Genomic DNA, 26,191 nt, shown 5'->3' on the forward strand with positions numbered 1-26,191 from the left:
CTTTTTTAAAGGAACAAAAACAGAATTGAGAGGAGGAAAATGGTGTGTAAGTCTATTATTGTGAAATTCTAACCTCTTTTAAAATCCTGTCTTTCAGGAAAGAACGGTGACCATTAGAAGACAAACTGTAGGAGGATTTGGATTAAGCATAAAGGTATCCTGTCTTTTCAGTCTATCCTCAAAGGCCATGCTGTAAAGCCTGCATTTTTGTGTATTTTGATTTTTTTGCTGATTAATAATTAGATAAGAATGGCTATAGCAAATTGTTTAATATTTGGAATGAGATGTAAAATAGGTAGGTTCTCACAAAACCTTGGGCAACTTTTGATTTAGAAATTCTCTTAGAAAAAGTATTTGGGAATTTTACCCGATATTGAACATAGGTCATTCACTTTCTCTGGTGTCATTTAACATGTCAGATATTGTGTTATAATATGCATGTCTTCCTCTAACCAGCCAGAATAGGCACGACTGCCCTTTCAGTGAATGGAGCAAGAACAAGTTTTAAACTAATAATACATAGTTAAGACTTAGTTGGATTTTATTCATCTTTTTCTTTGATCAGTTTTCCTCTTTTAAAGAATTCTCATATCACAATGCCAAGTATACAAGATAGACAGAATTTTAGCATCTCATTTATTTTAAAAATGACCATACCTGTTCACTTCCATTTATTATTAAATTCTAAAGGCCTCTTTTCCTCCTGTACATGGTTGACTAGTAAAGATGTACCATATCTGCAATTTGTTATCACTGAAACAAAACAGAAAACTTGAAAGGGTGAGAAATTACATAAATATTATAAAAGTTAACTCAATGTCTTTAAAGTCCCTTTAGAAATCTACGTTCCTGCATAGATAAATGAAACCTAACTTTATCTTGACCATTGGGTTAGGTATTTTGCCTATGTAGGGTGACTATCATACATCTCAGGTATATATTTCAAGAAATTTTAACACAGCTCAGTTTATATATGCTTGGAAAGTGGAACTCTAAATTTGGTGGTTATCAGTTCTAGTTGACATTATGGAAATGACTTAGAAAAATGTACCTGTGTGGAATAGCATTGTGTTGTCAGGTGATAAGAATATCACTAGATAAAGTGTTAGTTTTGAAATATTTATTTAACTTTCCTTTATCTGTCATCAGCTAAAACGAGGAAGGTTTGCAGGCCAAGTTAATAGAATATGGAAATTATTTTTGTTTTTGCTGTGATATTTATTGGGATTTCTTGAAGGATTTAAAGTTGCCACTAGAGATAGTAAAAAGTCCATGAAAGAGAAAAAAAATGCTAAGTGTGAATAAAATCCAATCGTGAGAGTTGGTTTCATTTGAGATAAACATTTTTGCCTAGTAGGCCTGAGTCACTCTTTCTTCTTTTTTTTCTTTTATTTATTTATTTGAGAGTGTGTGTTTGTGTGTGTGTGTGTGTGTGTGTGTGTATGTGCTTGAACAAGGGAGGGGGCACAGGAGAAACAGACTAGGGGAGTGCAATATGGGACTTGATCTACTACCATCAGGAGATCATGACATGAGCCCAAACCAAGAGTTTAACACATAACCAACTAAGCTACGCAGCCACTCCAACTCTGTTTCTGATGGTGGACCTACATTAGTTTTGTGTAGGCTGGAAATGTTCTTTTCTATTTTTTTTTCTGTTTCCATTTATAATTTAAAGCCAATAATACAATGTAATTTATTTTTACTAAAATTGCACAGTTTTAACCTAGGCAGTTTTTAAAACATCAGGAATTTCACCAAATGAATTATATTTATTTAACATTTTTGTTATTCCAGTCCAACTGAAACTCCTACACCTAACTAAATATTTTTTAAATCAAATGTGTATAGTTTGCATTCATAATATTGACCACAAAAGCAGTATTTTGTTTTATTTTCATTTTTTAAAATTTTTATTTATTTATTTGACAGAGATCACAAACAGGCAGAGAGGCAGGCAGAGAGAGAGAGGGGAAGCAGGCTCCCTGCTGAGCAGACAGCCTGATGCGGGCTTGATCCAAGGACCCTGAGATCATGACCTGAGCCGAAGGCAGAGGCCTTAACCCACTGAGCCAGCCAGGTGCCCCAAAAGCAGTATTTTAATTGTGATTTGTGCCATACGTTAGGAATTCTAACAAAAAAGGCAATTCATTTACAATACTTATGACACACTAACCATAGATACTAAAATTACTATTTTTATTTATAATAGTACCCAGTCATTCTGAAAAGATTTTTTTTTTTGGGGGGGTTTCCTTTTTTTTTTTTTAAATTTAATTTTTTATTTTTTATAAACATATATTTTTATCCCCAGGGGTACAGGTCTGTGAATCACCAGGTTTACACACTTCACAGCACTCACCAAAGCACATACCCTCCCCAATGTCCATAATCCCACCCCCTTCTCCCAAACCCCCTCCCCCCAGCAACCCTCAGTTGGTTTTGTGAGATTAAGAGTCACTTATGGTTTGTCTCCCTCCCAATCCCATCTTGTTTCATTTATTCTTCTCCTACCCACTTAAGCCCCCATGTTGCATCACCACTTCCTCATATCAGTTTTGCAATTTGCTTTTCTTAATACTTACCTCTGACACTTACTTTTTTATTTTTAAACTATCTTTCAGGGCACCTGGGTGGCTCAGTCAGTTAAGTGCCTGCCTTTGGCTCAGGTCATGATCCCAGTATCCTGGGATCAAACCCCACTCCCTGCTCTGTGGGGAATCGGCTTCTCCTTCCCCCTGCTCTTGTGCTCTTGTTTGTTCACTCTTGTTCTCTCTCTCCCTCTCAAATAAGTAAAATATTAAAATAATAAGCTATCTTTCATTCTGTTAATGTGTGTGCATAGATATATATACATATATATATTTCATGTTATATATATATATATATATACTATATATGCAGAATGAACATTTAAGAGATCATTTTAGCTTAAATGCAGAATTAATATTTTAATATTCACCATTTATTTATTATCTTTTTTTTCTCTTTAACACCTTTATTTTTAGGATAAACACTAGATTATTTTTTAAATTTTTAATTTTTAATTTTTTATAAACATATATTTTTATTTTTATCCCCAGGGGTACAGGTCTGTGAATCACCAGGTTTACACACTTCACAGCACTCACCAAAGCACATACCCTCCCCAATGTCCATAACCCCACCCCCCTTCTCCCAACCCCCCTCCCCTTAGCAACCCTCAGTTTGTTTTGTGAGATTAAGAGTCACTTATGGTTTGTCTCCCTCCCAATCCCATCTTGTTTCATTTATTCTTCTCCTACCCCCTTAAGCCCCCATGTTGCATCATCACCTCCTCATATCAGGGAGATCATATGATAGTTGTCTTTCTCCACTTGACTTATTTCACTAAGCATGATATGCTCTAGTTCCATCCACATTGTAGCAAATGGCAAGATTTCATTTCTTTTGATGGCTGCATAGTATTCCATTGTGTATATATACCACATCTTCTTGATACATTCATCTGTTGATGGACATCCAGGTCCTTTCCATAGTTTGGCTATTGTGGACATTGCTGCTATAAACATTCGGGTGCACGTGCCCCTTTGGATCACTACGATTGTATCTTTAGGGTAAATACCCAGTAGTGCAATTGCTGGGTCATAAGGCAGTTCTATTTTCAACATTTTGAGGAACCTCCATGCTGTTTTCCAGAGTGGTTGCACCAGCTTGCATTGCCACCAACAGTGTAGGAGGGTTCCCCTTTCTCCACATCCTCGCCAGCATCTGTCATTTCCTGACTTGTTCATTTTAGCCATTCTGACTGGAGTGAGGTGGTATTTCATTGTGGTTTTGATTTGTATTTCCCTGATGCCGAGTGATGTGGAGCACTTTTTCATGTGTCTGTTGGCCATCTGGATTTCTTCTTTGCAGAAATGTCTGTTCATGTCCTCTGCCCATTTCTTGATTGGATTATTTATTCTTTGGGTGTTGAGTTTGCTAAGCTTTTTATAGATTTTGGACACTAGCCCTTTATCTGATATGTCATTTGAAAATATCTTCTCCCATTCTGTCAGTTGTCTTTTGGTTTTGTTAACTGTTCCTTTGCTGTGCAAAAGCTTTTGATCTTGATGAAATCCCAATAGTTCAATTTTGCACTTGCTTCCCTTGCCTTTGGCGATGTTCCAAGGAAGATGTTGCTGTGGCTGAGGTTGAAGAGGTTGCTGCCTGTGGTCTCCTCAAGGATTTTGATGGATTCCTTTCTCACATTGAGGTCCTTCATCCATTTTGAGTCTATTTTTGTGTGTGGTGTAAGGAAATGGTCCAATTTCATTTTTCTGCATGTGGCTGTCCAATTTTCCCAACACCATTTATTGAAGAGACTGTCTTTTTTCCATTGGACATTCTTTCCTGCTTTGTCGAAGATTAGTTGACCATAGAGTTGAGGATCTATTTCTGGACTTTCTATTCTGTTCCATTGATCTATGTGTCTGTTTTTGTGCCAGTACCATGCTGTCTTGATGATGACAGCTTTGTAATAGAGCTTGAAGTCCAGAATTGTGATGTCACCAACTTTGGCTTTCTTTTTCAATATTCCTTTGGCTATTCGAGGTCTTTTCTGGTTCCATATAAATTTTAGGATTTTTTGTCCCATTTCTTTGAAAAAGATGGGTGGTACTTTGATAGGAATTGCATTAAATGTGTATATTGCTTTCGGTAGCATAGACATTTTCACAATATTTATTCTTCCAATCCAGGAGCATGGAACATTTTTCTATTTCTTTGTGTCTTCCTCAATTTCTGTCATGAGTACTTTATAGATTTATGAGTATAGATTCTGTGCCTCTTTGGTTAGGTTTATTCTTAGGTATCTTATGGTTTTGGGTGCAATTGTAAATGGGATGGACTCCTTAATTTCTCTTTCTTCTGTCTTGTTGTTGGTGTAGAGAAATGCAACTGATTTCTGTGCATTGATTTTATATCCTGACACTTTACTGAATTCCTGTATAAGTTCCAACAGTTTTGGAGTGGAGTCTTTTGGGTTTTCCACATATAGTATCATATCATCTGTAAAGAGTGATAGTTTGGCTTCTTCTTTGCCGATTTGGATGCCTTTAATTTCCTTTTGTTGTCTGATTGCTGAGGCTAGGATTCTAGTACTATGTTGAATAGCAGCGGTGATAATAAATATCCCTGCTGTGTTTCTGACCTTAGCGGAAAAGCTTTCAGTTTTTCTCCATTGAGAATGATATTTACGGTGGGTTTTTCATAAATGGCTTTGATAATATTGAGGTATGTGCCCTCTATCCCTACACTTTGAAGAGTTTTGATCAGGAAGGGATGCTGTACTTTGTCAAATGCTTTTTCAGCATCTATTGAGAGTATCATATGGTTCTTGTTCTTTCTTTTATTAATGTGTTGCATCACATTGATTGATTTGTGGATGTTGAATCAACCTTGCAGCCCTGGAATAAATCCCGTTGGTCGTGGTGAATAATCCTTTTAATGTACTGTTGAATCCTATTGGCTAGTATTTTTGCATCTGTGTTCATCAAAGATATTGGTCTATAGCTCTCTTTTTTGATGGGATCCTTGTCTGCTTTGGGGATCAAGGTGATGCTGGCCTCATAAAATGGGTTTGGAAGTTGTCCTTCCATTTCTATTTTTTGGAACAGTTTCAGGAGTATAGGAATTAGTTCTTTAAATGTTTGGTAGAATTCCCCTCGGAAGACGTCTGGCCCAGGATTTTTGTTTGTTTGGTGATTTTTAATGACTGTTTCAATCTCCTTACTGGTTATGGGTCTGTTCAGGCTTTCTATTTCTTCCTGGTTCAGTTGAGGTAGTTTATATGTTTCTAGGAATGCATCCATTTATTCCAGATTGTCAAATTTGTTGGTGTAGAGTTGCTCATAGTATGTTCTTATAATTGTTTGTATTTCTTTGGTGTTAGTTGTGATCTCTCCTCTTTCATTCATGATTTTATTTATTTGGGTCCTTTCTCTTTTCTTTTTGATAAGTCGGGCCAGGGGTTTATCAATTTTATTAATTCTTTCAAAGAACCAGCTCCTAGTTTTGTTGATTTGTTCTATTGTTTTTTTTGGTTTCGATTTCATTGATTTCTGCTCTGCTCTTTATTATTTCTCTTCTCCTGCTGGGTTTAGGGTTTCTTTCTTGTTCTTTCTCCAGCTCCTTTAGGTGTAGGGTTAGGTTGTGTACCTGAGACCTTTCTTGTTTCTTGAGAAAGGCATGTACCACTATATATTTTCCTGTCAGGACTGCCTTTGTTGTGTCCCACAGATTTTGAACCATTGTGTTTTCATTATCATTTGTTTCCATGATTTTTTTCAATTCTTCTTTAATTTCCTGGTTGACCCATTCATTCTTTAGAAGGATGCTGTTTAGTCTCCATGTATTTGGGTTCTTTCCAAACTTCCTCTTGTGGTTGAGTTCTAGCTTCAGAGCATTGTGGTCTGAAAATATGCAGGGTATGATACCAATCTTTTGATACTGGTTGAGTCCTGATTTAGGTCCGAGGATGTGATCTATTCTGGAGAATGTTCCACATGCACTAGAGAAGAATGTGTATTCTGTTGCTTTGGGATGAAATGTTCTGAATATATCTGTGATGTCCATCTGGTCCAGTGTGTCCTTTAAGGGCTTTATTTCCTTGCTGATCTTTTGCTTGGATGATCTGTCCATTTCAGTAAGGGGAGTGTTAAAGTCCCCTACTATTATTGTATTATTGTTGATGTGTTTCTTTGATTTTGTTATTAATTGGTTTATATAGTTGGCTGCTCCCACGTTGGGGGCATAGATATTTAAAATTGTTATATCTTCTTGTTGGACAGACCCTTTGAGTATGATATAGTGTCCTTCCTCATCTCTTATTATAGTCTTTGGCTTAAAATCTAATTGATCTGATATAAGGATTGCCATTCCTGCTTTCTTCTGATGTCCATTAGCATGGTAAATTCTTTTCCACCCCCTCAGTTTCAATCTGGAGGTGTCTTCAGGCTTAAAATGAGTTTCTTGGAGGCAACATATAGATGGGTTTTGTTTTTTTTATCCATTCTGATACCCTGTGTCTTTTGACAGGGGCATTTAGCCCATTAACATTCAGGGTAACTATTGAGAGATATGAATTTAGTGCCATTGTATTGCCTGTAAGGTGACTGTTACTGTATATTGTCTCTGTTCCTTTCTGATCTACCACTTGTAGGCTCTCTCTTTGCTTAGAGGACCCCTTTCAATATTTCCTGTAGAGCTGGTTTGGTGTTTGCAAATTCTTTCAGTTTTTGTTTGTCCTGGAAGCTTTTAATCTCTCCTTCTATTTTCAATGATAGCCTAGCTGGATATAGTATTCTTGGCTGCATGTTTTTCTCGTTTAGTGCTCTGAATATATCATGCCAACTCTTTCTGGCCTGCCAGGTCCCTGTGGACAAGTCAGCTGCCAATCTAATATTTTTACCATTGTATGTTACAGACTTCTTTTCCCAGGCTGCTTTCAGGATTTTCTCTTTGTCACTAAGACTTGTAAATTTCACTATTAGGTGACAGGGTGTGGGCCTATTCTTATTGATTTTGAGGGGCGTTCTCTGAGCCTCCTGAATTTTGATGCTTGTTCCCTTTGCCGTATTGGGGAAATTCTCCCCAATAATTCTCTCCAGTATACCTTCTGCTCCCCTCTCTCTTTCTTCTTCTTCTGGAATCCCAATTTTTCTAATGTTGTTTTGTCTTATGTTGTCACTTATCTCTCAAATTCTCCCCTCGTGGTCCAGTAGCTGTTTGTCCCTCTTTTTCTCAGCTTCTTTATTCTCTGTCATTTGGTCTTCTATATCACTAATTCTTTCTTCTGCCTCATTTATCCTAGCAGTGAGAGCCTCCATTTTTGATTGCACCTCATCAATAGCTTTTTCAATTTCAACTTGGTTAGGTTTAGTTCTTTTATTTCTCCAGAAAGAGTTTTTATATCTCCCGAGAGGGTTTCTCTAATATCTTCCATGCCTTTTTCAAGCCCATCTAGAACCTTGATAATTGTCATTCTGAACTCTAGATCTGACATATTACCAATGTCTGTATTGATTAGGTCCCTAGCCTTCGGTACTGCCTCTTGTTCTTTTTTTTTGTGTGGTAAATTTTTCCGCCTTGTTTTTTTGTCCAGATAAAAGTATATGAAGGAGCAAGTAAAATCCTAAAAGGGTGGCAACAACCCCAGGAAAATATCCTTTAACCAAATCAGAAGAGATCCCAAATCGTGAGGGGGGAGAAAGGGGATAAAAAGAGGATCCGATAGAAAGAAAGGAAGGAAAAAAAAAAGAAAAGAAAAGAAAAGAAGAATTAAAAAAGAAAACAAATAAGGAAAAGTACAAAAAAGGAATTTTATTTATATATTATATATATATATATATGATAAACTAGTTAAAAAACGTTAAAAAAAGAAAAGGGTAAAAGTTAAAAAAATTTTAGCATAAGAAGAGAAAAAAATGAAAAAGAAAAAAAAATTAAATTAACTGCAAGACTAAAGAATCATAGGGAGAAAGTCATGAGTTCCGTGCTTTGCTTTCTCCTCCTCTGGAATTCTGCTGCTCTCTTTGGTATTGAAACTGCACTCCTTGGTAGGTGAACTTGGTCTTGGCTGGATTTCTTGTTGATCTTCTGGGGGAGGGGCCTGGTGTAGTGATTCTCAAGTGTCTTTTCCCTATGTGAATTGCACCACCCTTACCAGGGGCCAGGCTGAGTAATCCGCTCGGGTTTGCTTTCAGGAGCTTTTGTTCCCTGAGCGCTTTCCGTAGAGTTCCGGAGGACGGGAATACAAATGGCAGCCTCCTGGTCTCTGGCCCAGAGGAGCCGAGAGCCCGGGGCCCCACTCCTCAGTGTGCCCTCAGAGAACAGCGTCCAGTAACTACCGTCTGCCCGACCTCCGGCTGCGCTCCGACCTCACCAACCCTGCGACCGGTTCAATGTAACCCCGAGCTGTGAGCTCACTGTCAGCTCTGTCTCTGTAGCCGGCTTCCCCATTCTAATTCCTGTAAGCTCTGCGACACTCAGACACCCCCGATCCTTCTGTGACCCTGCGGGACCTTGAGGCCACGCTGACCCCGCATGGGCTTCACCCCGGTTTAGCTTCTGGAGCGATGTCCCTCAGTGGAACAGACTTTTATAAGTCCTGATTTTGTGCTCCGTTGCTCCGCCACTTCCTGGGAGCCGGCCCCTACCCCCGGAGTCTATCTTCCTGTCGCTTTGGATTCACTTCTCCGCCAGTCCTACCTTTCAGAAAGTGGTTGTTTTTCTGTTTCCAGAATTGCTGTTCTTCTTCTCTTCAATCTGCCGGTGGATTTGTAGGTGTTTGCAATCTTTAGATAAGCTTTCTAGCTGATCTGCTAGCTGAAGTAGTCTCAGCCTGCTACTTCTCCTCCATCTTGACTCCTCCCCCTTATTTATTTTCTTATGTATTTATTTGTGTACCTACTGCTGGAGCAATTTGAGCCAGTAATACAATTATTCACATAAATATATAAACATATATCTTATCCTTATTTGCTTCAGTTAAGTAATCACTTCTGGCACACACTGGAGATTTTGCAGTGAGAATTATTGACTTAAAACCTGGAATATCTCAACTGGAGATAACAGAAGGAAGAGTGCCGGTTGGACAATTAAAGAGGCTTTAACCAATATAGTGAAGACTCCTACAGGTGCTCCTGAATTTCACTATACTAAGAACATATAGTGATGTTATTTCAATTTTACCTTCTAAAAAATTAATTGTAAAAACTTAACTAAAGTGTAAAAAAATGTTTTTCTTTCTTTCTTTCTGTCAGAAAACACTAAAACACTCCAAAATGGGCTGTTACAGGTCAAAGCCAACTGGCCATGCTCTGTGCTCCTGACAAATCTTGGCTCATGGGCCTTTCCTCCCACTGTCATCACTGTGCATGGTGGCAACTCCTCAGTTTTCCCACGTGGTGGTCAGTGCTACAAAAGTTGGTGGTCAACATCATAGGCTTCTTTCATAGCATCTTTCTAATGCTTTATTTATTAACGTGCCCTAGTGGCTATAGACTGTGGGCAGAATGATGTCCTTGAAGCTACCAACGCCCTTTAAGCCTTGATGTTGCCTATTCATGTACAATGTTCTTATTCCCCAACATTCTCCCGGCAGAGATTCCCCTATAACGGTGATAAAATAAAAGTGAGCCTTTACCTTCTTTTATTTTCACTACCTTATTATTGAAACAATATATCTTAGGGATATTAAAACTTCAGGGATAAAAGTTTGTGGCTTAGTCCAAGGTGGCTTAGAGATTGAGGTAGTCATATGTCAGTATGTCTGATTCTAGGTGTTTATAATTTGATATCTTCCCTTGAAGGACAGAATGATGTAGTGCATGTTAAGGAGAGTTTCCATCTCAAAATTTCCTAAAAATCTTAAGGAATAAGAGAAAAACATAAATAAAAATGAAAGATTATATTAGATCTAAATTTCTAAAAATATATTTAAGTTGTAACCCAGTTTCCTTTCAAATTTTGTTTATTTCTTCTCTTACTATAATTTTGCTTTTTTCACCTTAAGAAAATTTTTGGTTTGCATTATTAGAACTTTCTTACAAGATCTAAGACTCTTCTTTGAAAATCCACATTTATTAATATTTTAAATCATATCCAAAGTTACTAGACTCCCAATGTGGAATACAGCACCCAAAAAGAGCTTCGACATCAGTTACATTGAGATTTAATGTAGAAGTCAGATTCATCTCCAGAGACAAATTTATTTTTTAGATCCTAAAATCCCATTTTTTTTAATAACAAGAGTGTTTTAAAATATTTATTTATTTATTTATGAGACAGGACACATGGGCATTCTTGTGTGCAGGAATTGGGGGGAGGGGCAGAGGGAGAGAATCTTCAAGCAGACTCCCCACTGCGCACAGCCCTCCCCAGGGCTCCATCTCACGATCCATGAGATAAAGACCTGAGCCAAAACCAAGAATCAGTCACTTAACTGACTAAGCCACCCAGGTGCCCCATAACAGGTGTGTTTTATAATGGAAAGGTAGAGATGAAAATTACCTATGCATCTATGTGAATTCTACAGGAGGGCAAAACAAAACAAAACAATCAAAAACAAAATCCCCCAATGCAGAACCAAGGACCTGCGGGGATGTGACAGACTTGTGCTAATGCTCCACGTGACAAAGCAGGTATCCTGACAAATAGAGCCGCCACACACAAGGCTGACTATCTTGATCCATCTTCCCATCCTCTGGTTTAGCTAAATTTTGGTCTTCAGCTCCTAAAAAAGAAAGGGATTCTTTTTAACCCCTGGGGAGCATGCCTATCCCTGGATTCCTGCTAGTTTCTACTTTGTTCTCTCAGTGCAGTTGGCCAATCAAGTAGGAGCAAATGCGCAACTGAACCAAGGTATAATGAGGTGAAATTTGGAGGTACAATATACACACCTCTGTTGACATCAAATAGCGTTTCATCCACAAGCACCTACACCTAAATAGAAATTATGGTCCTACATTCTGATCAGAAACTTAGTCGTGAAGCACTGCTAGAGTTTTCTGCGCTGTGCTCAGTCTTGCACTGTCTTCCAGAAAGCTTTGCTCATTCAAGCTATTTTTACCTTTGTGTTGATTTTTAGAACACTTTTAGCATCTGCCATAACTTTGGATTTTTTTTGACAATTCTTTAGGAGTCTCCCTGGCTTTCACCATTATTCATTCTTCCTCAATTTAAACATCGTTCAGAATTCAGTGTGTGTGTTTTTCTTTTTCTTCCTTATTAGTTTTTGTTTTTGTCACTTAGTAAAATGTCAAGCTCTTCTTATTTACGTTTTTTTTTTTAAAGATTTTATTTATTTATTTGACAGACAGATCACAAGTAGGCAGAGAGGCAGGCAGAGAGAGGAAGGGAAGCAGGCTCCCTGCTGAGCAGAGAGCCCGATGTGGGGCTCGATCCCAGGACCCTGGGATTATGACCTGAGCCGAAGGCAGAGGCCTTAGCCCACTGAGCCACCCAGGCACCCCCTTATTTACGTTTTTAAACTTCCAAAATACCATTCTCCAAAAACTGAACAAAAAGATGCCTAAACTCTCCACTTATAATCACATAATTTTCTCTGTTCTCAGATTGAAACTGCTTCTTTTTATTAAAAAAAAAATTCAGAAATTACAGAAGTAAAAATAAGGAATCATTGAAATAGTAATTAGTGAAAGTTTATGCGCACTCACCAAAAAGACAGTTTGCAGAGCAAGAGCACTCAAACCAAACCATGGAATGAGACTCAGGGTAGATTGCTATAAAAAAACCTACATTGTGGGAAGGCAGTGACTATATATTCTTCACAGGGACTGGTTATAAAATTACAATTTTCTTAAATGATAAGGAACTGGTTAGTGGTTACCTCATAACAACCTTGGGAAGTACTTCAAGTTTTACTTATGATTTCTAGAGGCATAAACAAGAAAGCCTTGCAAAATAAGCTAAATGAAGCTTTGTTTGTCTGACTAAAGTGGTCTTGTCTGCTCAGAGAATTTTCAAGGCTGGTCTCCATTTGTTTTTGATTTTCACACCTTGAAGCTCTCAGATTTATCAGGCTGGCTGGCATATCTACTTGTTTGTCTTACAGGACATTCTGATCTGGGCCCTTGTCTAGTTTTCCAGAATTCCGAAATACCGATGATCTTTTCTGTCCTTTATTTCCGGCTCTTCAGCTCCTGCCCCCATTTCCCTCATACCACATCTGCCTTCTGGCCTTCTGGTAAAATCTTTTCTCAAGGGCTCATCCCTTTTGTCTGGACTATCCTGAAACTTAACTATTTCCAAAAATAACTTAAAGATCTCCCACACCTGCATTCCCAATAAACACCAAAGCTTTGCAACATAAGACCTAATGTTCTTGTATTTTTGCTTCATTCTTATGAGAATCACCATATGGATAATCATCTTATAGCAAGCCACTATCTTTTATTGATCTTCCACATCTTTGAAAATAGAATACCGTATATTTGCATATTATTTAATCCTACTTCTGGCCATTGTCAGTTAATAAATCACTTTTTAGAGAAAGGGTGTTTTGTTTTGTTTTTAAAGATTTTATTTATTCATTTGACAGACAGAGATCACAAGTAGGCAGAGAAGCAGACAGAGGGAGAGGAGGAAGCAGGCTCCCTGCTGAGCAGAGAGCCAGATGCCGGCTCCATCCCAGGACCCTGGGATCATGACCTAAGCTGAAGGCCCACTGAGCCACCCAGGCACCCCTGGTGTTTTGATTATTATTATTAGAAAAGGTTCCATAGAATTATTTTCCAACAGACAATGCTATGTCATTTATGTCCATTAAGGGAATGTTTGTAATCAAAGGTGGTATTTACATGAAATCTTTAACTTTGCAGCAATCAAGAATGAAATTGTAATAATTATTAAAATGTTATCATTTATAAACAATAATTGCAAGTATTTATTAACTGTTCCTTAAATGCCAGATGCTAAGTAATTTGTATTCAGTTTCATTTGGCCTTTAGTATCGAACAAAGTAGGTAACTATTGCTATCCCTCTATAGGCAATGTGGTTAGGTACTAAGAGGTTAAGTAATTTACCCATTTTTGTACCTGGCAGAGCTGGGTCTAAACTCACATAAAGCAAATGACATAGTCCTTACTGTTAATAACTATGCTCTGTAGCTGTAGAAGCCAGACTAAATTATCTCTAAACTCTCTACTTGGGAAAAGAAGTAATATTTCCTCTCTAAATTATTTACATTCTGGTTTATTCAAAATTAAACTAAATAGATCAATATTTCCAGGATCAAGCAAGCAGTTTAATATCAAAGACTTGGTATTATTTGCATCAAATTTACCAAATAAAAATATATGTCTTAATAGCAGCTATAGTAAATGTCTGCATTTTAGGGGCACTTGGGTGGCTCAGCAACTGTCCTTGGCTCAGAAATGATCCCAGGATCCTGGGATTGAGCCTCACATTAGCTCCTTGCTCAGAAGAGCTTCTCCCTCTGCCTGTAGCTCCCCCCACTTATACGCTCTCTCTCTGTCTCTGACAAATAAATAAATAAAGTTTAAAAAAATAAATTTCTGCCTTTTAATTTATTAGTAGGTGATACAACACACCCTCATTTACATATACCTCTCCTCACCCTGTTCTCTGTTCTTTTTACTTGAGTTTAGTTCTTCTATTTCCACCAGAGATATTATGGATACATACCTTTACACCATAGAAATAGGAGGATATCAGGCAGGTAATAAATCTGAGGTTGAAGATTATGGATGAATCCCCAAGAGTCAGTTAAAACCACTGATCAATTTTCATTATAAAGACCATTTTTAATTAAATAGTTTATTGAGATGTAATTTACATTTCATACAACTTAACCACTGAAAGTATACAAGTTAGTGGTTTTTATTATATTCACAGATGTGTGCATTTTAGAACAATTTGTCTTCCCCATGTCCTTGAGCTATCATTCCCTTCTCTCCTTATCTCCCTAACTCATCTCTAAGCAACTACTAGTGTACCTTCAGTCTCTATAGATTTTCCTACTTTGAACTTTCATATGAAGGAAATTATACAGTATGTGGGAGAGACCATTAATTTGTGCCAAATTCAAACTAAGTGATATTAGGAGGTAGGCATGGCACTCAAATAGGTAAGGACATTTTCCCATGATATTTTCAGATTATATTCTTTTAGGTACTTATCCCATATTTGTTCATTAGGCTCTTGACCTTAATTATTGTGTTGTTATTATCTGCTTACAAATATCTTCCTAGCTCTAAATAGATATATAATGGTGGGGCCTACTTCTCTCTATCTCCCCCCAGAGCCCAGAATATGATTGATTGATTAACTGGGATAATGAAAATATCAAATTAAAAATATTTATCTGGCAAGATTTCCAATGTTCTAGGAACATCTTGGCTTTGATTTGGTGGAATTTCAGTTATACTGGCAAATTCTTTTATGGAGTCTTAAAATGCTTCAGAAAAGAATTAATATCCTGGTTCCTATAAAGCTAGTTGTAAACTTAATTATGCATTGAATGGTATATATTTTAATAATTTCTGGGATGCACTGTAGAATGTTGCCTCATTTTCCTTAGTCTTGATTTTACACTGGAACAACAGAGCTCAATTAATTCATTTATTCTCTAAACATTGACCACAAGCCTGCACCCTGGCTGGCCTAATGGTAGGTTGAGGAGAAGTACCTGTAAAGGAAACTCTGTCTTGACCCCCTACCCTTTATAATCCAGTGGGAAAGTAGATATTAATCAAATTGTGATGTAAATAAATGTAAATTATAGCCTGGATTCAGTGTTACAGAAGTGAATTACTTCAAGTGAGGAGACACTGATAAATGGGATCCGTTAGCTAAAATTCTGAATTTGAGTGGGAGTTTACCAGGTTGAGTAAAAGAAAAAACAAACAAACAAACATGTAGGCAGAGGGGATAGTGTGTAATGATGTCCTTTGGTGTTCTAGTGATAAACATCCGGGATGAAGACATAAGGCAGGTTGAGGCCTTAAGATAGAGGGCTGCTGAGGATCTGGGGTTTTATTCTAAGTGTAGTAGGAAGCCTGTCAACTGTTTCAAACAGGATGAGTTACATTGTTTGACTCTTGACTGGAAAACCTTACATTTCCCCATTTAGGTTGAGAGCTAAATCTTATTAATTTTAATAGAGCTGGACTGCTCTCACAAATCATCCAGTAAATTAAGGTACTATGATTTTAAGTTCCAATTTCATCTCCTGAGTTTTGTCTAAAAATTTGTTCTTTAGCAATTGATTTAAGAATTCTTTCAGAACTCCTACTTTGATTAAAAATTTGATTAAGAAATTAAAAAAACCACTTTTGGACTCAAACCATTCAAATTTCAGGAGAAATTTTACATATAGAAGAAAAACTTGACAAAATACGGGTTAGTTTCAGTCTGTCATTGAAACATAGTTCTAACTTTCTGGTGTTGAGGGAGGAATGGAGTTACTGAGCTTGCCCTCAGAAATTGCTATCTCGTTTTTTTGTTTGTTTGTTTTTGTTTTCCCTAGATAGATCTCAGGGAGAGGTTTCCCACTGTCCTGCCATGGTACTTGGCATTAGAAATCTGAGCGCTGAGGAATTTTTGGATTCAGTAGTGCAAGGAGAGAAAAATGAGAAAAGCTAAAGAAAAACACTCTGATGACAGCCACACAGACAAGAAAAAAATATGTGACATAAAAATATGTGACCAAAAAAGTGACATTAAAAAATGTCACTTTCTGTCCCCTAATATCTGAACCACAAAATATCTGGTTGAGTTTATTTCTTCTTTTTATACCACCTAAAACTTCTTTGGTGGATGATTAGTCTCTGTTAACTAGTTTTTTCTTCTAAGAAATGGAGACATATTCTTAAAATCCTTTCCAATCTCCAAGTATCTCTAGAAACTAATTGTAACCATGGGCATTTAATTTCATTGTACATTCTTAGCTCCTACTTAAAATCATTCTTCAGTATGTTTACAACAATAGCTCTTGGGCCTGGCAAAGCTTTTGACTTTATTTATTCATTTGTTCATTCATCAATAAACATTTCAAAGATAAAAAAGAAAGATATTATTCCATGCACTGGGTTTACATCTATGTATGAAACAAATTACTAGAAAGATTCAGTGCCCTCTTGGAACTTATATTTTGCTTAGGGATGGGGGAAAATGAATGAAAATGAATAATAGATATAATAAATGAATAAAGATAATAGGAGGTTGGAAACTGATAAATATAACGGGAAAGAAAGAATAGAACAGAAAAAGAGGATTGGGAACTTGGAACCGTAACTAGTAACTATTAAGGGTCTTAGAACAGATTAGTGTTAAGTTTATTTACCACTCTAATGCCATGTAATTTTATTCATAAATCTTAATTGATAGACTAATTAGGATAATAACTACCTTGTATTCAGTGCTTGTTGTGTGCTAAATAAGGACTAATTTCAATTATACTATCAGACACAAATCACTATCTTTTGATCAAATGAGAAGTCATCTTAAACAGGATTTGGGCTTGTTATGAATATACTGACCAAAAGGCAAAGCAGAATTAGGAGCCATGTCTCTTACACAGAGCTAGTCCTGGTGGGTAGGTGAGTATTTGGTTGGTAGAAAATAGTGAGTAAAGTGAGTTAGCACTGGGTTTGAATTTCAATGTGAGGAAGAGAGTTTTCAATATTTCACTTATTATGTTTCTTCTTTAATATTCTGGAAATAAATTAGGAATACTTGCCAAGAAAATGTTGACTACTACTACTTTTCTCAAAAACTATTGCCCGCCTTATATTTAAGTATATTGGCAATTCAGTACTAAAAACTGACATTTGTGGAAAAAATAGGGTTCTAAAATAACTTTTGTTCTTAAATAAAAAAAGCTTTAGGAAGTTTATGTGTTCTGAAGATAGAGAAACCCAGTAGATTTTAGATTGTCTTTTCAACTGTCTTGTGTTAAAAGTGCTATACTTCTTTAATACATGACGTTTTATTTTCTATTATTAGTTTTTTATAATTTTTTATGATTTTATTTATTTATTTGGGGGGGAGAGTGAGAGAGGGAGACAAAGCAAGAGCAATGCGGGGTTGGCAGAGGCAGAGAGACAAGCAGACTCCCTGTTGAGCAGGGATATTTTTTTTTCCCCATAGGAGCTCCATCCCAGGATCCTGGGATCATGACTGAGGTGAAGCCAGATGCTTAACTGACTGAGGCACCCAGGCACCCCAACATTTTATTCTTTAGTGAATTTATTTGATTTTTCAGCTGTTGGTTTCAGCTCTGTAATATTTAAACAGAATTTTTATGCACTTATTTCAGGATTTATTATTTATTTCCATATAGGTCTCACTTACTTATTATTATTATTTTTTTAAATTTTCTCTTATCTCATCTGGTCAGTTAGATGAAGAATTATCACAGTGTTTTGCCAGCATATTTTATTATGTTCTTCCACATGTGCTTTCACACATAGAGAAATCTAATATTAATTAAAGAAATGCAGATGATCCCTTTCCCAACATGCATATATATGCACTCTGGTTTTTTATATCATTTTGTGCAGGTAAAGGTCTCTCTAGTTACTTAACATCCCAAGGGGTCTGTGCTTGGTCACATAGAGCAACTTAGCTAGTTAATGGAAATACATAATTATCTGGCATTTAAACAAAATAAGAAATTCTACAATGGACAGCATGCTACGCATTGGAAAGAATGCCTATTCAAGGCATTTCCAATCTTTAATTGAAAAGCACAGGCTTTCAAAGTCAACTGTTATTAATTGCTAGATGTCACAGTATATTCTAAATAGGTAGATAAGTATTTTGGGGAGCACTATCTGCTGAGTAGAGAAATTCCACAAGATTATTTAGATTGTATCTGGTGTCCATTAACATATTATTCTTAGCATGTATAGTTTCCTAATTAAAGGCAGAATTTTTACTTTTGCAATTAAAAAGCACAACATATGATTTTTTTCTTTGCAGGGGGGAGCTGAACACAATATTCCAGTTGTCATTTCAAAAATCTCCAAGGAGCAAAGAGGTAAAGTGTTTAGAGAATTACATAGTACCTGTTCCTTTGTAAGCCATCCTTAATGAAGAATAGGTCATATTAAAGAACCATAAGTTAACATGTGACTGACTAGCTCCAGGTTCCTCATGACCAGAGAGTAGGTGGCCAAGTCTGTTTCCTAACTCTATCACTTTATTACTCCAAGGAAGGATTTCTTTCACAGGAAAGCAAGGATGAAAGACAAAAGAACATGCGACTGTATGAAAAATTAGGGACTGCACAGCTTTTCAATTATTTCATTATACAAACATAGAGACACATTTAATGATAAAAAGTCCCATCAAATAAGGCAATTCCTCATACACATATTTTTTCAATTCTCGTATGCAGTTTAACTTAGCCCATCATGAAATTTCGTTTAGAAAAACACCAAACATGTAAAACAGTTTTTTCAATGACTGAAATCAATAAAATAATCTAATGTTCAAAAAGAAACCTAGAGCTGATCTCTTAACTGATGGATTGAATGTTTAGGTAGAAAATTTTTCATAGATACCTTAATATTATAAGTACATGAGAAAATTTTGTCATCCATCCAGAAGAGTGACCAGTTTTAGGCAACAGTAAGATCTGAAATGATGGGATTAAATGGAAATAGGTATTCCAGTGTGTGGGAAGAATCATACAATTGCTTTTGCACTCCTATTACTTGTGGATCTTTTAAGATGCTATCTGTATAAAACATTTAATATTTTTCTTGTATTAATTTTTACTTTACTTAATTACAAAACTCTTTCATCTGTATGAAGAAAATAGTTTGTGCATAATCATTACCCTTCTTCCTTTCCAGCGGAACTTTCAGGGCTGCTCTTTATTGGAGATGCAATTCTACAGGTATATATTTTACCCTTATTTTCTATGTTCAACCAATACATAAGTTCAATTCACAGTATGCCAAGTGAAACCATAATTTTTTTCACTGCAGATAAATGGAATTAATGTGAGAAAATGCAGACATGAAGAAGTGGTGAGTTTTCTTTACTTTTTCCTAATATCATAATATTCCCCATGTGCAAATAAGGATCTATGGCACTGCTAAACACTGTTCGATTTATTCATTAGGTAGATGTGACATTGGTCCAGTGTGTTAATCAGATTTTCAGATGATCTCTTAATTAGTGTCTGTGTATGTGTTTCATATTAGAAGTTGGTCTGTGGTACTACCCAGGATGAAATGTAATTCAAAGAAATACCTTGACCATTGCTTATTATGTGTTTTTGCAGTTTTCCTATTAATCCCTGCCAGCCAATGTCCACTTAGTATATATCTCTAGGTAAAATATGTCTCTGACTCTTTGCAAATGTTTAGAAGCTTATAAACAATAGAATTTTTGTCTGTAAAATCTTACACAGTAACAGAGTCAACTGGAAGAGCATATAACGGCTGTGTGTGTGAGAGAGAGAGAAAAAAGAAAGAGACAAAATTTAGAATTTAATCTCAAAGCATACTGAATTAGCCCTAGGCAGAATGGTCATCAGTCTTTGTGTGTGTGCTGTTGTGTTCTGTAGTATGTATGTATGGATGGATGGATGGATATTGGTAATTATGTATATCTGAAGCCTCAGCCTCAGATACTCTATTTCAGTCAGTTTAGGTAGGCCCAGGAATTTGAATTTTAATAGTCGGCCCACGTGGTTCTATTGTAGGTGGCCTGCCAACCACACTTTGGGAGAAGCTGGAAGGTTGAAGGGCTTCTGTTGGTGATGGTGAGAAGACATAAAACATGTTACAAAAAGAATAGGACAGTGTTAGGCATTTGGGAAACATTCGTCCTGGTTGATTAAATAAGATTCATAGAACCTTCACTGAATTTCTGTAGTAGCTCGCAATGGAAGAGATAGAGGAGAAATTATGTTCAAAAGTTTATGCTAAAGGTTTGTGTTTGAATACGTTGTTCCTCTGTTAAAAGGTATTTCAAGAAAACCATTCTGATGTGTTTGTGTATTTCAAACCTCAATGAAGCACCACAAGTGTTTCTGAGAAACCACAGTCCCACAAGCAGTGATGCACGGGAGGGTTTTCCGTTGTGCATGCTTGGAATAATTCATCTAGTTTGTATTCATCACTTGTCTTTTGTCTTCTCCAAAATCTTACTGGGGCCATGGTATCGCCACTCTGTGCTGAACATCACATGTAAAATATGTGTTTCAAGTCTTGAATTTACTACAGATATGTTCAGAAAAAGCAGAGTTTCAGAACAAGTTAGAGACAAATGAGAAAACAGCAAAAAGTGCTCTGTTCTGCCGATACAGATGCAAATGTTAAATATAGCCATGTAAGTAAAGATATTTTAACTTTAGTCTTCTCTCGAAAATACAAATTGATTTTAAACTCATTATACAGGGAGCAAAACCAAGTGCATTCTCTTTTAAAACCACATGCTGTTAGATGGGGTCCTGTTTGCAATTTGGCCTTCCGAGGCAGGCAGCATGCTCACACAAGCTGTGCTAGCTTTGATTAGACAGATTAGTGTGGCGTGAAAGATTAGAATGTGCTAATAACGCCACTTCCTAATGCTGTTCATTCTGTTTCAAAGAAAAGGAATTTAGGATTGTATTGCAAATTATGTGCAGCTCTTCACAATACACTTATTTTTTTGAGAGGCTTAACCTTATCAACTTTGAAATATAGGCACTAATATTCTGAAGTTCCACTCTTTCCTTTTCCAACAATAATTAGATGCCTTTGTCCTCACTGCTAATTACCTAAGCAAGTAGACTGACATACCTCAGTGGGGCTGAGATATTAATTAAATGTTTAAGAATGGACTTAAATGGGCAGAAAAAGGCACAACAAGCTCAAAGGATGTAGATGGTTTTAAAATAGCATGCTGATATACCACATTCTGTATTCCAAATCTGTGATTCACACAGAGTTCCAAACTCAGAAACAAATTGAGTAGGTGTGACAGTATGTTGTGGGTGCATATAACTTTCCTTTTATTCATCTGCATTAGTCATTGATGTTGCTAGAAATTTTGTATTTGGTCCCTGGTTAGCTTCAGTCTTAGGATGCCTTCAACAATATAGATGTAACTTTTGTGTTGGTGTTACAAGATTTAATCTTTGTGATAGGTGAATCCCACAGTGTCTGTTATGGGTACCCAGTAAGACTATTAAGGAATTATTTAGCCAAATGCCTACAATTAGATCACTGAAGCATTTGTGTCTGTGTGTTTCCACGTTACTAACGTGGACAAAAAATACATCAGTTCTGGGTTTGCATCCACACCATGCAAAGCAAGAAGAAGATTGCTGAAGAAGAGAAGCTTCTGAAGTTTCCTCATAGGAAAGACCAGCACAAGTGTTAAGAGTTGTTTGGTGTGTGACATGGTGGGAAGGTAGCAGGGTACTCAGGTTAGAAGGCTTTCACACTCACAAACAACTATCTACAAGTCCTAGCTGGGCCACTTATTAACATTGTAACTTCAGGAAAATGAACTTGCTTCTGTCCCTCTCTTACTCATCTGTAAAAGCAAACTAATAATTACCTTTATAAAGATTGAATGGGAGTAATGTATATGAAACTCCTGGCACAGATCTGGCAATTAAGAACACTTAGGTATTATTTTATGCCATCGAATAATATTGCTTCACATGTTGGCACTCTTCTCCCTATTCACTCCCAGTGGTTACTACTGTGTCAGTGTTGGGCAGTGTCTTGTTGAATCCATGCTGTCCCCTTGGAGCTTCCCATACAGAGAGAGTCCTAATGCATGCTGGTCTGCATGCCAAGCTCCTTCCACCACACCCAGTCAGAAATTGAAGTGGACACCCACATCTTGAGGGACAGAGCTGTTTGTAAATGAGGGTTTCTTGTTCATCATAGCAGACGTCTTTTTATTTTTTTATATGAATGTGTTTTGTAGTCCATGAGTTATACTCCCAAGATACAAAAAAACCCTAAGGTACCTTTTTTTTTTCCCCCCAAGAAAATGCAGATCTGTTGTCACTGTTGAAGTTAAGATTGATTCTATTTTTATTTAAAGATTTTATTTACTTATTTGACAGACAGAGATCACAAGTAGGCAGAGAGACAGGCAGAAATAGAGGAGGAAGCAGGCTCCCTGCAAAGCATAGAGACTGATACAGGGCTCGATTCCAGGACCCTGGGATCATGACCAGAGCCGAAGGCAGAGGCCTTAACCCACTGAGCCACCCAGGCGACCAGATTCTATTTTTTCTTTACCTGGCCATTGAACCTTAGACACATTAAATTGATTGCTATCTCTCTTCCTTTCTATCTTGTATCTATCATCTATCTATATTTTATTAACAAGTGAATTGATCACATATCAAAAAAAAAATCTGAGTATCATCTATATGAGACATACTGAGATAGAGTTCTTTGTGTGACAAGAAAGAATAATTTTGTCTCTAACTTTATTGCTATGTGGACATCATTTCTGTAGAGTTTAATAATTAAAAGAGTTGCACAAAAAATTTATTAGGAAAGGGCATGTTGACTTATGGTCTTCAAAGTATAATAGTGGTGATCTATATATGCTCAGCCGGAATAAAAGGAAATAAGTTCTAGTTATAGTAGGAAAAAAATGCATCTTGAGTCTACAATTAAGGTGGTTGGAAATGAAAATCTGTAAGTACAATTGAAATTTCCACCTAATAAGACTTTCAAAATAGGATAACTCATTATTAGGCAAAGCAGAACGGACGGATAGAGGATTCCAGAGGTTTCCTTCTAAAATACTTCTGGTTTCATGACTGAAATTTCTGTGTTTTAAAAAAGATGCCTTTTGTTTCTATGGTTTTGTTGATAGAAAACATTAGATAATTAGAACTGCAAATAACTATCCACATCTGAATTTTTATTTTTAAACCAAACTCTAAAAAACTGTAATTCTTATAAGAACAGAATGGGTATCTCAAAGTATGTAAGTTAAAATGATATATGTATGCAATAAAAACAAATTTCGAGAAAACTAATATTAAGTGTTGTTTAATAGCATTTTAATTATTATGATATGCTTGACTTAATTCAAAATTTCCATTGGAATAAAAACAATATGTTCTTTTCTTAACTTAGATTAATCAGAAAATAACTTAAAAAGGCTTATATCCTATCATCTGAAAATAAAGCATTAATTTATTGAAACAGTTTAAGTTTTATAAATTACCAAGGAACATATTTAGGATTTGATTTGGGAACACACATCATTTTACTTCTTGGCAAAAAAGATTAAAATATCACAGAGTTACAAATTGTGTTTTACTTAACTGCTAATAATTCTTAATTTGTTCTCAGCTTGGAAAAAGGTTTTGAGGCCTTACTGCTTAATACTTTGCTTAAGAATTCTAACCATAGTAGACTCCTTTTCTTTAAATTAACTACCACCAAGGAAAGCCATATATGAAATGATTATACTTTTAATACTTCCTACTGATTTTAGAAATGTTCAATGCAAAGACAGAAATGTGCAAAATATTGTTTATGCTATGTCTGATTTTGTTAAGAAATAAAATATCCAGAACTTGCCTTACCTACAACTTAGCTTTTTATTAACACTGTTAGGAGTTCCCTCTCTGCTAAACCCACAGGTCTGTCTCATTAGGTATGAATATAGATAGCATAGGCCACTCTTTAATTAAATGCATGGTCTTCACTCTTGGCTACTAATTCTCATCAATTCCTTTATTTGCTGTCTAACATAGTTCAATGATCCAACTTTGCAGCTCCCTTAATAATGAGACAAAGCCAAGCCTGATAAACCAATTACTTAGTGTGGTCCCAGCAAATTTTTATCTAGAGGAATGGACACAGAGAATATATAGCAGCAGGCACAAGGAGACCAGGTGATACTCGGGGGACAAAGTGACTTGAGGTAGAAATGAACACGTTGATATTCCTTCCTCACCTCTTGCAAAGACTCTTAGTCACTCTCACTATCCAGGTTAAAATGACAAGGGTACATGTGTGTTATAGAGATTATACAAGTTCAGAAAACAGAAATTTTATTTTCAAAATGATTAAACTGAAAGGCAAGAAGGAGAAAATGTGTGGAATGGAAGTTTGAAGATCTAAATTAAAAATTGTGTTACAGGGGTGCCTTGGTGGCTCAATCGGTAAGGCATCTGTCTTTGTTTCAGGTCATGATGCCAGGATCCTGGGATCAAAACCCATATTGGGCTCCCTGCTTAGTGGAGAGCCTGCTTCTCCCTCTCCTTCTACCCTCTCCCCCCCAGCACTCCTGTTTGCTCTCTTTCTTGCTCAAATAAACCAAATCTTCTAAAAAATTGTGTTATAGGCACTTTTCTCATATTTGTTGTTTGAAAGGTAGAGTTTGAATGGTGGACTATTTGAAGTATATCAGTCTTAATACCTTTTTCAGCTAAAATGTTCAATTATTTTATTTTAAAAGAACACATACTTTGTTAAAACTGTAAAACTAACTCTACAACACAAACAGTGAACTCTGTTGGATCTAACTATGGGCCTTAGCCAATAATAATGTACTGATAAGGCCTTATCAACTGTAACAAATTAATACACTGGTGCAAGATCTTAATAATAAAGGATACTCTGTGAAAAAAGATGGGAAGGAACTTTCTGCATAATTCTGTAAACTTTAAAGCATTGTAAAAAGTAAAGTCCATGAAAATTGAAAAAAACAAAACAAAACAACACCCTCCACTGTTTTCTTTCCTGAGTAAGGAACTATATGCCAAAATCATGGCATTTATGTCAGGTGTACAGAAAAGTCATGTAAATTAAGACGTGATACTGAGAGCTGTCGTAATTACTCAGATTAGTTTTTCTTCTTTTGGCCACCCACAACTCCTAGGGATTCAGTCTGTGTCCCGGAAGAGAGTTCATTAGGGGGGAGAAAAAAACTTAAGAAAAATATTTTGGGGAGAATGCCTTTAAAGTATCAGAGTGCAAGGAATGATGACTTGCTGCCTCTAAGAAAATATCTCAGAACACTGACTACCACTATGTGATGAAGGAAGTGGTACCTGGTAGAGCAGCCACAGTGTCCAGCAGAAGCAGTAAAGTCCTGTCAGCATCTAACATAACTAAGAGAATTTAACAGAGGTGACCAGAGAAGAAGAGAGAAAGAAAGATAGAGCACTGGACAAATGGAAAGACCAATTGATAAGCACAAGGATACACTCAGAATAATCAGGGGATAGATAATTTTTTACAGAGGTTGAGATTCTACAATTCAATGGGAGGTAAAAAAAAAAATAAGATAAGGTTTATGCATTCATCTATCACTCTCAAAGTGGGTCATTCTTACCAAGAGGCTTCTAGAGTTCTATGTTCTGAAGTTGTTCTGAGGCATCTCAGGATGCTACAAGCTACTACCGAAATAATTGGGGCAGTACACATGATTCTCTGGATCAGAGATCTGGGCATCAGAAAGGGAAAACCCAAGATCTAGTTAAAAATCCAAACACCTGTGATCACTTGCATAAGGAGTGGCTCTTTGTGTAATTTTAAGGCAGAAAGATATCCTATTATGCATGTGTTTACTTTGAAGAAGGTCTGGAAGCCCTAAAACAGCAGCTATGGAATTGTGCCGTAGAAAATACCATGCCCTTTACCTAATAGTTCCAATGTTGTATATATAAACAAACTCCTAGACAAATCTGCT

At 36.5% G+C, this 26,191-nt stretch overlaps 1 protein-coding gene across 2 annotated transcripts in view; it reads left to right on the forward strand.

Annotated features, from left to right (window-relative positions):
- SNTG1 (syntrophin gamma 1) overlaps positions 1-26,191 on the forward strand; it is a 954,619-nt gene that overhangs the window by 626,513 nt on the left and 301,915 nt on the right. Inside the window, exons 5-9 of one of the 2 annotated variants that reach the window (XM_032316414.1) lie at positions 98-154; positions 18,491-18,548; positions 19,369-19,412; positions 19,504-19,545; positions 20,226-20,285. In XM_032316414.1, the coding sequence (XP_032172305.1) occupies positions 98-154; positions 18,491-18,548; positions 19,369-19,412; positions 19,504-19,545; positions 20,226-20,285 (261 nt within the window). The remainder of the gene's footprint in view (positions 1-97; positions 155-18,490; positions 18,549-19,368; positions 19,413-19,503; positions 19,546-20,225; positions 20,286-26,191) is intronic. The other variant, XM_032316415.1, reaches the window with a different exon arrangement.

This window comes from Mustela erminea, chromosome 16 (genome assembly GCF_009829155.1).
Source record: "Mustela erminea isolate mMusErm1 chromosome 16, mMusErm1.Pri, whole genome shotgun sequence".
Taxonomy (NCBI): domain Eukaryota; kingdom Metazoa; phylum Chordata; class Mammalia; order Carnivora; family Mustelidae; genus Mustela; species Mustela erminea.